Source organism: Silurus meridionalis, chromosome 12 (genome assembly GCF_014805685.1).
Source record: "Silurus meridionalis isolate SWU-2019-XX chromosome 12, ASM1480568v1, whole genome shotgun sequence".
Classification (NCBI taxonomy): domain Eukaryota; kingdom Metazoa; phylum Chordata; class Actinopteri; order Siluriformes; family Siluridae; genus Silurus; species Silurus meridionalis.
The window spans coordinates 8,236,510-8,248,787 of NC_060895.1; the positions used below are offsets into that span (position 1 = coordinate 8,236,510).

General features: G+C 36.2%; 1 protein-coding gene across 1 annotated transcript; it reads right to left on the reverse strand.

Annotated features, from left to right (window-relative positions):
- Nucleotides 1-73: 73 nt before the first annotated feature.
- Nucleotides 74-10,586, reverse strand: LOC124394499 (glucuronokinase with putative uridyl pyrophosphorylase). The gene is made up of 23 exons (XM_046862767.1): nucleotides 10,473-10,586; nucleotides 9,163-9,269; nucleotides 9,037-9,081; nucleotides 8,755-8,908; nucleotides 8,595-8,666; nucleotides 8,243-8,331; nucleotides 7,808-7,964; nucleotides 7,547-7,624; nucleotides 7,303-7,394; nucleotides 7,102-7,207; nucleotides 6,934-7,013; nucleotides 6,738-6,806; nucleotides 4,970-5,030; nucleotides 4,861-4,877; nucleotides 4,590-4,647; nucleotides 4,421-4,513; nucleotides 4,286-4,346; nucleotides 3,839-3,952; nucleotides 3,697-3,754; nucleotides 2,732-2,800; nucleotides 2,581-2,644; nucleotides 1,647-1,718; nucleotides 74-954 (listed from the first exon to the last, which is right to left on the reverse strand). The coding sequence occupies exons 1-23, from the start codon at nucleotides 10,527-10,529 to the stop codon at nucleotides 883-885; spliced, it is 1,845 nt and encodes a 614-aa protein (XP_046718723.1). The 5' UTR covers nucleotides 10,530-10,586; the 3' UTR covers nucleotides 74-882.
- Between the last annotated feature and the right edge of the window lie 1,692 nt (nucleotides 10,587-12,278).

Consider the following 12,278-nt stretch of genomic DNA (forward strand, 5'->3'; position numbering starts at 1 on the left):
AACATGAATCGTATTGCAAGTAACTGATGTCAGATAATTCAATGTGCATTTTAAAATGACCATTAGGCAAACACTGACTTTATGCTTTATTTGTGCACATGCTTTATTTGTGCATTCTTGTCTTCATTCATGAAATAGGGTATGAAACAAGATCTTATCTTAGTATGAAGAAAAATAAGTTCCATGACACTGCAATGTTGAGCAACTGAAAGTACAACCCTGTCACCCAAATTAAATACTGTGAAATACAATTAGTGTATTTGCTAAATATCACAAAAATATCATATCATCTCGCAAAAAAAATACATTGCACGGTAAATAATTTAAACACATGATTAATCAGATCAGAATTTTTATATGGAAGCACCTTTTAATAAATTTGTGTAAAAGTGCATTAGTGTATAATTGTTATTATTATATCCTCTGTCATTTTACACTATAATTAACATTTCCAGCTAATTACAGTATCAGAGCTTGCTGTTCAAAAAAGCCTGCTCTGCTAACCATTAATGCAACTCTTAGGTTTCAAATTTATTATACATAAAAAAAACATGACTGCTTTCATAAAAATTACACTGCACTCCTTCCAACAAACATTTTGGTTATGAGTCTATGGCCATTATTGTACTGAGACACAGGGACAGGAAGGGTGTACAATGCTGCCATTGATAGCACTTTTAAATAGACAATTGTTTGTCTGGCCTGAAACACACAGCAGCAGGAGCTCAATGACTATGATATGTGACCAGGGTTACACTCTAATGATGTAAGGACCTCTAGTATGTTACCATTCCTTAAGCCTGGAGAGCAGAGTGTGTAGACACAGAAATGCTATCTAATTTGTTCTATGGTGTCAATAGAAAATGACTTCTACATCATACATTAAGATGGACTGTGAGGCACAACCAGGCAGAAAACAAAGCCAGCCTCCTGGAATGCTTTCTTCATCTCCACCTAATAGTATGACAAGTGAACAATACTCATAATTAGTATCTGAAAGAAATCAGTCAATTGGTTTCTACTTTACAGATACATTCATTATCTATATTGCACATACACTATATGGAACAATATGGATTGGGACACCTGACATTTTGACATATTGTTCTTCCCCAAACTGTGAGCACATAGTTAGAGGCACCCGATAGTATAGAATATCTTTGGGGCGGTATAATTACATATTGCCTTCACTTGAACGTCGAGGCCCAAACCTGTTCCAGCATTGTAGTTCCTCTGTGCGTAAAGTAAGCCCTATGAAGATATGGTTTACCTGGTTTGGAGTGAAAGATCTTGAGTGGCCTGCTATAGAGCTCTGACCTCAACACCTTTGGGATGAACTTGAATGCTTACTGCACTCCAGGCCTCCTCACCCTACATCAGTATCTGACTTTACTAATTCCTGAATGAGCACAAATCTCCTCAAGCATACTCAACGATCTAGTGGAACCTCCTCCCAGAAGAGTGGAGGTTATAATAACAGCAAATAGGGCCTAAATATGGAAATAGATGTTCATAGCAACAGAATCTACTAGTCATTTGGTCAGGTATCCACAAACCTTTGTCCATATAGTGTATATTAATAATGCTTTAATAGTTTAGGCTTTATTAAAATGTATTAGAATTAAAAAACAAATTAAAAGTCTTACCATTCGGTCAGGATCCGAACACAGGCCCACTACCGCACCACCGCTGCCAGGTAATTTCACAGCAGAGCCAAACTGTATGTAAATACAAATGACAGAAACTGTCTCAAAGACTTTTATTAACATTAAACTAATAACCATAGCCACTGTAGTGAACCTACTATCATCTGCAATAAATATAGCTGTTTAATTTTACTTTTCTGTTAGCCATCTCTAAGTTCAAGTTCTCTCACCTCTACATATCAGAAATAGCTAAATGATGTTTATCTGATTTTAACCCGATATAGAAATTAACTTGACTTCTTAGCAGTTATATTGAAATGCTAATTCACTAATAATTTGGCCTAATGTTTTATCCATAATGACTTAAAATTAGGAGCAGAAATAGGTTAGTAGTCTTGCTCAAGGCCCCAACAATGGCAGGTTAGGAGTGCTGAGATTTAAACTTCCAACCTACCAATCAGTATCCCAATGCCTTAACAACAGTTATATGTTATTAAAGTAACCCAAATGCATTAACCATGTGTTTGGAAATGCCACTGAGGGAATGAAGCATGCACCCTGTTTTTCTGCTTGTTGTAAGATTTAAGAAAATGGCATTCTTGCAATTGTTTTGACTTAAGAAAGACATTCTATCTTGTCAGCCTCACCATCTTTTTTATTATTTTGTCCATTGTCTTGTTTAATTGGCTTGAGACTCACTCACCACTGCCATTCATTATGTAAACTGACATGCTCAGACTGGTAGTTGGAGTTTTGTAGCATTTAGCTACAGTATAATTACATTCTAGTTAAGGATATACAGTATACTCCCTAATATACACTTGGTAAATGCTTATCAAATTACATATATTCGAAACGATAAAATAAAACAAATAATATAATAATTTCAACAGTAAGTTTAAAGATGATAATCTACATCCTCGCCATGCTTTACCTGTCGTGCCATTTGTACCATTCTGAGATTTCCTGTGCCCAAACAGGCTTCAGTGTAAACAGACCTGCAGGAGAAAAGGACACTTTAATTGTTGTCTAAAGATGAACATCAAACTGCATTATGAGAATGAAAGAATTTTGAAGGATCTTACCGTCTCAGTTCAAAGTTTTCATCCATTAGCTGGGCCAGTCTGGGCCAGTCCTTGTATTCGAAGGCTTCCCTGCACAGTCAAACAAAATCATCTAGTAATACTGCTCCCTCACTAGTAAGCAATAATTAAATCATTCATTTTCAGTAATCGTCCTAATCTTAAACACTGTGTGCAAAGATATACTCTGGATCACAGGGCATTCTTTAGGACTCTCTCAAAAAGTACCAGGTATGAGAAAGCCCTGAAGGCCTGACTGCAAATCATCTAAAATCATAGCAAAAAAGATTGCATTTGACCGAGATGAGAAATGGGGGAGGCAATGGTGATTCATACGGAATGAAAAGCAAACAATTTTAGATAAACTTTGTGGGACGGATAATTATCCCACCCATATGTGTTTTTTTTTCTTCTTCAAAAGTCCTGCTTTAAAGCACAAAATTGCATGAAATTTATTTGCACTTTGCACATTCACTGTTACTAAGAAGCCTAAATCTGTTAATGCTTGACAAGATGTCCCTTAGAACAGATGAGGTCCTACAAAAGAACCTTGATCTCGATCCTACTAAACACCTTTTCGATGAACATTAATACTGACTGCATCCCAGGGCAACATGTATAAAATAATTACTTGACTATGCTTACACCAGAATATTTTCATTACTTACATGCAGGTTATTTTTTACTCAACAGTTTATTTGTTATTTGCACACTTCATATATGTCACATTCCCACAGCTTAGACACAAAAATACCATTCTGGGTTAGTCCTAGAATCATAAACACTCATTCACATCAAGCACAAAAGCATCTATGTCTCTTTGAAGCTATGTGGAAACAGAAAACCCCAGAGAAAACCACACTTGGTTTATTACATGGCAACACTATACAACATAACAAGTAATGAGTACTTGTGAAGTAAAAACTAAGTGTAAATGTAGATAGTAAATGTGTAGAGCTTGAACAAACCGGGCCTGGTCTGTGAGATTAGCAAAGCGCTTCATGGCTTCCACAACATCAGGTTCACCTAAACAAAGACAACAGGACATAAGAGATGAGCAGGAAAACTACACCAAATTCAGAAGAGTTCATGTTTACTCTGTGTACTTACCCTTTAACCAGCGCTCTCTCACAGTACTGTGAATGCGGCCAGAGTCACTTGGATCCCCCAAGTAAGCTAACCAAAATGTGGGAAGACTGCTCATATCCAAAGTAATGTACTCCCCTAAACAAATGTGCAGATAGTAGCCTTACCATGCATACATAATTAAAGCATATTCAGTTCATAATCAGGTGTCCATATAGTGCATTTTGTGAAAAATCTTTGAAACAGTTCATAAAAACAACGAGTGGCTTCATAAGACAAAGTGAAGTATGGAAAGATTTATTAAGATTTATTAATGGGGTTTGTATTTCCTCCTTATATACTTGTAAATTCTGGTCAAATATAAAAATTATGTTTCTATTGTATTAGTAAAATCAGTAAAATCATGGCTAACTATTTATTGCCAAAAAAAGTGCTAAGCCAAACAAAGAGATACAATTTCAGAATCAGTACCATAACCTTGCTTGTCCATTAGTTGCTTGTTAAAATCCATGTACACCAAACCCTCATATACCTGCAAAGTTGTCATGAAACAACAAAGTTAGTAACATCGCTAATAAAGAATACATTGAGTGATGCAAGACTCACCTGCACCACTCTGTCCTGGAGCCCAGCCGTGATAAAGAGCTCATCAGTCTCCACATTCAGTATAAAGTTGGCTCGGATTGGTTTAGGAAGATCCTAAGAATAATACGATTCTTTACTTTTACTGACAGACCCGTATGATTTTTGTAAAGGGAAAATAAGGTAAACTTACATCTTCTGTAAGGTTGTAAAATTTCATCAGGCACTTCAAGGTAGCAGACACGATTGCACTTTGCACAATAAAACACAACCAGGAGTAATGTCAGTCAAATGTACAAGCAACACATAACATTATATTACAAATCATTCTGAATTAATTAGTGTGGTGGTGTATGTATTCAAATTATGTGTATTTTATCCTTTACACTTAATTATTTAAGGATTTCTTTTTTATATACATACAGTATATACAGTACAGTATATCCTTGATAAATAATACTTACCTACTGCCAGCTAGACCCTGGAAGTGTCCAGAAACATCTATTATATTTCAACTTACAAACCACTGAATTTGCTGATAGTACTGTAAAGAAGAACACACAATTTACTCACCACCTGCCGTGGAATGTTGGTGTCATATTTAAGAGTGAAATTCTGCTTGGTTAGGGCAATGCTGTCCAGGTAATGAAGAGATATCAGTTATGTTTCTTATTTTTGGAGGTAGTATTTTAATCATTTTCAATAGCAAACCAACAATTTCTCAACCATCAGCCATCCCCTTTATATGAAAACAAAATAACATGTGGACACTGATGCCTATTAACAATGTTCTCATCTGCATCTGTAAAGTTACTTCACTGCACATATTTGCCATAATTTGCCTTGGGAGCAGTAGTTTAATTTTGAAAGATTTGGCAATTTAAATAAACTTCAACAGTCCATTTCTGCTGGGGGTACTGCGCAGGGTACACACTTTCAAAAGCAGTAACATCAATGCAAGTTGGAATTAAAGTTCAAAGTAAGGAGTGTGAGATCAAACCATAATACGTAAATAAAAATGCACAAATGGCAAACGAGAGGGGATAAAGTGGGCACAGCGGAACCTATTTTGAGACTACCCACATGGGGTCATATTCAAGATCACAAAATTAAGACTTAATATGCGATTAATATTTATCAAGGTACCAAACCCAAAAAGTCCACTACTGGGGAAAAAAACAAACAAACAAAAACATTACTGTGGTGTAAGAATCAGGTGAGTTACCAACATTATCTGTATGAACAAACATTTGCATGGCTGATTATTTACTGATAGTTGATTGAGCTGGGAAAATGTGGAGCGTTTTTCTAACAATGTACAAAGTATTGGATATACATTGGATATACAAGGGATTGATTGGATATACAAGGGATTGTTTCATCGTTGATTTTGGTGATAGTTTTGAACACATTGTTTTGTCCAGTCGCCGCAATGGTCCCAGACAAATCAGCTAATATGGAAGATCTGGCTTCAAATTCAATTTAATTCCATTTTATTTGTATACCGCTTTTAACAGTGGACATTTTAACAGTCATTCAAAACCTATATATTAGATTAATTTTTCATGTGGCCTAAAATAACTGTACCTTAAAAGTACTGTAGTTTTCAGTGTGCTACAGAAATGGTTTAGAGTTAATGTGGCGTGAGTTCTGCTAAAAGGTGTAGCATTTTGTGAGTGCTGGTACAGCCAAAAAGGCCATTAGGATAATTAGAAGTATGAGCAAAACAGCAGCAATTGCATTTCATCTTGTATTAATGAGGAATGCAAGTTGTAACTGTGAGTGCCAGTAAGCTTGTGTGCATTTATGTGATCATGTAGTGTACAAAGGAATTTTGCAGAAGCTTGCAAACAAATTGTTCACATGACACAAGTGGATCTTTTACTCACGATAACACACCAAAGCACACCATCTGCCTTTTTTTTTCAAAGAGTACTTGATGAAAAGAAAATTAGTCTCTGATAGGTCTTTTCAGGGCCCAGATTCAAACCCAATAAACACTCCAGGGAATGCAGTGGAGAGGGAATGACAGCTCATCAATGTTCCAGTGTGTATGAATTAAAGTATTTACTGCCTGACTCATGGAAAAAACTTTCTGCACAACGATTACAAAAACTGGGTGATTTTACATTTTGTAAGTTAAAACCTAAAAATTGTGCTACTCTAATATTTGTTTAGATTATTTGAAATATTGTTTAACAAATTCAGACTTTCCAAGCACATTTGGCTGATAAAACTGTATAAGTCTCCGATACCAGTAAATAATCCCATTTCCTCTTATTATTATTACTATTATAATACCTTGAGTATATTTTTAAATGTGCAACATGAAAAGTCTTACCCTTGATTTGAGCAGAACTGATAAAACTTCTTACAAGTGGCCTGTAGCAGTCTCAGACCTCCCAAATACCTGGCCAGTGGGAACATGAGCTAATGTTGATTCACAATCATTTCATACAGGATATACTCTCTGTACACACAGCAAACAGAGACAGGAAGTATTACTACAAGAGGGAAAAAAAAAAAAAAGAACAAACCCTTCTTTGTGGCTGATGCGAAACAGATCCTGTAGGCTGCCGAACTCAGTGGGATCATTCAGTGGATGAGGAAGAAGGACCTACAGTAAACAGACATGTTCAGGAAGTTTACAGACCATTTCATTTATTTAGGTTTTATTAGATTTACAATATTATTTTTTTATCTACCAGAGATTGGCTTTCTATTAATGTCACTTCGGCCCAGAAATTAGAGATGGTCATAGCAATGGTTTTGCCATTGAAGCCGTCAGAGGGATTTCCCATCAACCCTACCCTGTGAGGGGGGAAAAAAGTGATAAAGCAAGACTCAAAAGATTACAAGCTAGACTGAACTCTTTGGGCAGCTGTATTGTTGGTGCTGGTACTAACCTAGCATAGGAGCGGAATGTGATTGGTTTCGCTGGAAGCTCCTGCTGTTTAGTTGAGTAGTGTGCAAGCCATTTTGTGTAGTCAGACAGACCCTGTAATGAAAAAAGATTACGTTATTAAAACAAAATAACTTCTCCTTTTCGGCTTCAACAGAATATTATTGCACAAACACAGACGTTACTTTGCAAAATGCACGAAATAAACTGAAATTCACATGTTACACATAGATTTTATTCACTCTCACCACTTGTCCAATTAACTGGAACCCTGTGGGCAGCTTCATTCCATACACAGGAAATTGTTCTTCATTTATAAGCCATTCCTAAGAACCAGGATGTTAATAGAAAACACAGTTTCGACTGGAAAATATTGTACAAATAAAACTTGGGCATAGTGGGTTAATATTCATTCAAAGTGTTTGTGGTTCTCCCGTTTTCATTGGTTTAAGGTGGTTGCTGTATATATATTTTTATTGCTTGAAAATGTATTGCAGCAATGCACTGACCCAAAACCTGCCGAACGTCCTGTATTCCACATCCGGCTGCTTGAGCAGGAAGTCTGAGAGGTAAGATAGCGTCTCTTTGCGGAGGCAGTAGAAGACCACACTGGCCAGACGAGATGCCGTGACGCCCTCCTGTGGTTTCTCAAGGAAACGCTTTATTCTAAAAGACAGCAACATGATGTACAAGATGTGCAGGATCTTCATATGCAGATGCACACCGGATTTGCTAAAACATTCTACTAAAGCTGATTAATATGTGAAACTGAGATTTGGTGCTACATTGGTTTAAAATTGTCTAAAAATAATAGTCCAAAATGCCTAGTGAAACTTTTAAGACACAGCTTTCTTAAACATTTGTTTTGTCTAAAACGACTGTCTTTATTTCATTTTGTCTCAATCTACATATAATGTCTGTAAAAGGTGATAATGCAACCTTACCTATGAGAATCTGGACAAACTTCTACAATGCCTCTGGTGTAACATTTCTCACCTTCCTCTAGCTCATAATAAATAGCCAGCTCTCCAGACTAAACAATGAAACACAAATGTGATTACTTTTCATAGACTGAATGGCTCAATTAGTCTTTGTTACATCAAAATAGTAATATATAGAGGGTCAAACTGCAGCCAAAAAGCAATACGCAATTAATATTATTACTATTATAATTTTTTTTTTATATGGTCAAATTATTATATAAATAGCTTGCCATTCCTACACAAAAACTGCTTGTGAACATTAGCTGGCATGGATAACAACATTGCTATGGCACAAACAGCAGTTTGTTCTTACCTTGGACCTAAAAAAACGAATAACTTGAGCAATGTCAAAGTTCTGGTCAGAACAAAGCATGTCTCCTGCAATCTACAGTCACAAAAGCCAGATTAACAAACACAACCATTAAATGTGAAATGTGAAATGTTGTAAATGGAAATCGAGTCCATGGCCATACCACCATGATGTCATCTTGAAGATGACGGCTTCGGATAGCCAGCTCCAAGTCAGCAACGGCCCCAAGCCGATCCTCCAAAGTGGTGCTACCATCATTAACCACGTTCTCCACTGGAAAGTCATTGGCGGTCGCCCACCGCTCATAATGTTTGTACCTACAATGGTGGGGTCAAATCTAATGTGAAAACTAGTTCGAAATTACAAGCAATTTTTAAAATACAAATAATGGCTTCGATATTAAAAAACAGGAGTATGATCAAATAAAATACAAAGATGTACCCACTTATCTGCATTTGTAACCAAATAGACTTCACTGAAGAGTTGTCGCCTATTAAAAAATGATAGATTAAATGGGGCTGGACGAAAGAAATATCTCTTCACAGCAAAATTTATATTGAAGGGAACTTACGTGTTGACAGTTTCCCACCAGAAGTCTAGGATTTTCTTTCCCCCAACACCAGGTAGCAATGCTTTTGGCACCCCAGCCAGTTGTGTGTACAAGCCTGTGACATCATTCTATCATAAAAAGAGAAATGGTAAACAGGATCATAAACGATGAGCTACATGAGCAAGAAACCGGCAAACATGACAGACAAAGCTGTTTATATGTAGATAGATAGATAGATAGATAGATAGATAGATAGATAGATAGATAGATAGATAGATAGATAGATAGATAGATAACTTATTACAGCACATTTCATTTGTTAATTTCATCTCGACTGTGTAATTCTATGTATGTCTGCACTATCATGTGTTGCACTATGTCTGTACTTTCTCCCACACTGGAAGCTCTTGTCGCCAATCTCACACCCCTCTTGGAGAACAGAGGATTAAGAGCCATGTTTAGGAGCCCCAAGAGTGGCAGCTTGGCAATACCAGGGCCTGAACCCCTGACCTTCTGATTAATCATGCAGCGCTTTAACCACTAAGCTGCAACCTCCCCCAAGTCTGTCAGATACATTAGATTTGTGGACTTTGCAGTTGATAAACACTATCTGAACCTCGTTTCCTAGTGATGCCTACTGCCTAAGATTTGGACAAAACTCCCCTTCTACAATCCAAAGTATTGTATAGCTATACAGTATCATTGCTTCCTAACGGTTTCAGGATTCCTTGTTTGATTGTTGAGCTCTGGTTACTGTCTGGGTAAAAGTTTTGCATGTCCCATGTTGTTTCCTCTGAGTTTTTCTTCTTTTCCTCTCACTAATTGTAGTATATTGCATGCAGGCAGTGCTTTTTGTACTCATTCATTCATTTTCAGTTAAATCTTCATCCTGGTCAGGCCTTCAGTGGATCATGGAGCCTTGTCTTAGAAGTATACTAGTATATAACAGTGCATGTTAAGAACCTTTAAAAATCGTCAAGAATGTACTTTGCAGTTGTACTTTTTTGGTGAAAATTATACGAATCAGTGTATAAATAATATCATAATAATGTGTCAAATTGCATTTCTAAGAGGAAAGTCCATTATTCCTTCCAGCCTACATTTTCTGGTAAAGCAAGCAATTTAATGTGGAAATAAAAAGTCACTTAAGACTCTGGGAAACTGTTCCATCAGGTTTCCAACTGTAACTCTGTGTGTGTGTGTGTGATGTTTGCTTTTCCACGTCATCTGCTCCACCAGGCAACTGATACCTGCACTTAATGGTATAGTGTGGAAAAGAAAAATGCATGCCTTCAAATTTAACATCGATATAAAAGACAGTATTTCTGTACCTTAATCTGCGTCTCTAAAACAGTACCGTGGCCTGCAACAAGTAAAATACAAATCATTGTAAATGCGTGTTATTTGCAACGTGTGAACGTGTTCTGAAAGAGCTCATAGTCCAGTAAGAACCCGGAAGTGGGCGTGTCTTAAAGGTACAGCGTCCACAAAATGCCTACATCATTACACCTACAGTGAAGCAATGGTTCTTCAACAGCTGGTCTACGTTTTATTACATTTATTTATATTATTGTATTTATTTATTTTGACTCTAATAGCTGTAGGTTGTTGTTTCCAAAGCTGTAACAAAGTTATTATATTGTTATAGATGTACACATGGTCCCTGGTCTGTAGTAATGTGTGTGTACATCAATCATGCATAACATTAGAACCACCTGCTCAGTATTGTGTAGTTTCCTCCTTGAAACAGCTGAAACCTCGAGGTATGATCTCCATAAAACCTCTGAAAGTGTGCTACCAACATTATTAGATCATTTTTGTTGCAGAGCTTCTGTAGATCAGGTATGTTTGTCCAGCACATCCCACAGATACACAGTCTGATCTATTAAATTTGAAGGCTTAAACACTGAAATGTTCCTAGAAACATTCCTGGATATTTTTTGCAGTACGGCTAAAAAGAGGGCATTGTCATTAGGGTATACTGTTGCTAGAGAAGTCGCTCTGCAACAGTGTTAACGTAGGAAACATGCAAATCTCTCCACTTTATGTGAAAGAAAAACATGGTTCATGAGATGAAGCCACCTTTACTTACTGCTCAGTGGTCCAGTTCTGATGCACATTGTATGTGCTTTTAGTGGAGGACAGGGGTCATCATGGCCACCCTTTCACAGTCTGCATCTTAGCAAGAAGTGGCAACGTACAGTACAGACCAAAAGTTTGGACACACCTTCTCATTCAAAGAGTTTTCTTTATTTTCATGACTATGAAAATTGTAGAGTCACACTGAAGGCATCAAAACTATGAATTAACACACGTGGAATTATATACATAACAAAAAAGTGAAACAACTGAAAATATGTCATATTCAAAGTAGCCACCTTTTGCTTAGATTACTGCTTTGCACACTCTTGGAATTCTCTTGATGTCTACTTTGAAGAACCTACAATATGACATATTTTCAGTTCACTTTTTTGTTATGTATATAATTCCACGTGTTAATTCATAGTTTTGATGCCTTCAGTGTGACTCTACAATTTTCATAGTCATGAAAATAAAGAAAACTCTTTGAATGAGCAGGTGTGTCCAAACTTTTGGTCTGTACTGTACATTTCTATCATATCCAGCATGAACAATTTAAAATCTGTGCTATAATCTCTAAACTTTAGGGATTCTTTGGTGCTTTGTTTACACCGAACATTATTTAGTATAAATACATATACAAGTAACAACAACAAAGCAAACAGTTGTGAAAATACAGATTTACAAAAATATGTAGTTTGAAACATAAATGACATCACATGCAATGACATGTGGTGCTCCAATACTCTATTAGTTTATTGTTGAAAAATAAAGTATTAATGAAGCATTAATAAAATGCTGTATTTTTAAGATTAATTTCACAAACAATTTAAGTAGTAATAAATGAATAGGTATATATTATGCTTAATTTCATTTTCTAGAAAATCCTCACATTGTGCTCTTTTTTTTAACTGCACTTATTAATAAAAGTACAAACAAGTAAATCATTTAATGATTCATTCATTCATCTTAAGTAACCAGTTTCTCATCAGTCTGATGATCAAACAACCATGTAAATAAAACAACCCATTTAATGTTGAAATTAACAGACAACTCAT

Coding starts and splice junctions, on each gene's coding strand:
- LOC124394499 (XM_046862767.1), bottom strand. CDS start 10,529: ATGATTTGTATTTTACTTGTTGCAGGCCACGGTACTGTTTTAGAGACG. Junction 8,667..8,754: donor TTCAAGATGACATCATGGTG/GTATGGCCATGG, acceptor TTGTGACTGTAG/ATTGCAGGAGACATGCTTTG. Junction 3,953..4,285: donor AATGGACAAGCAAGGTTATG/GTACTGATTCTG, acceptor ACATTTGTTTAG/GGGAGTACATTACTTTGGAT.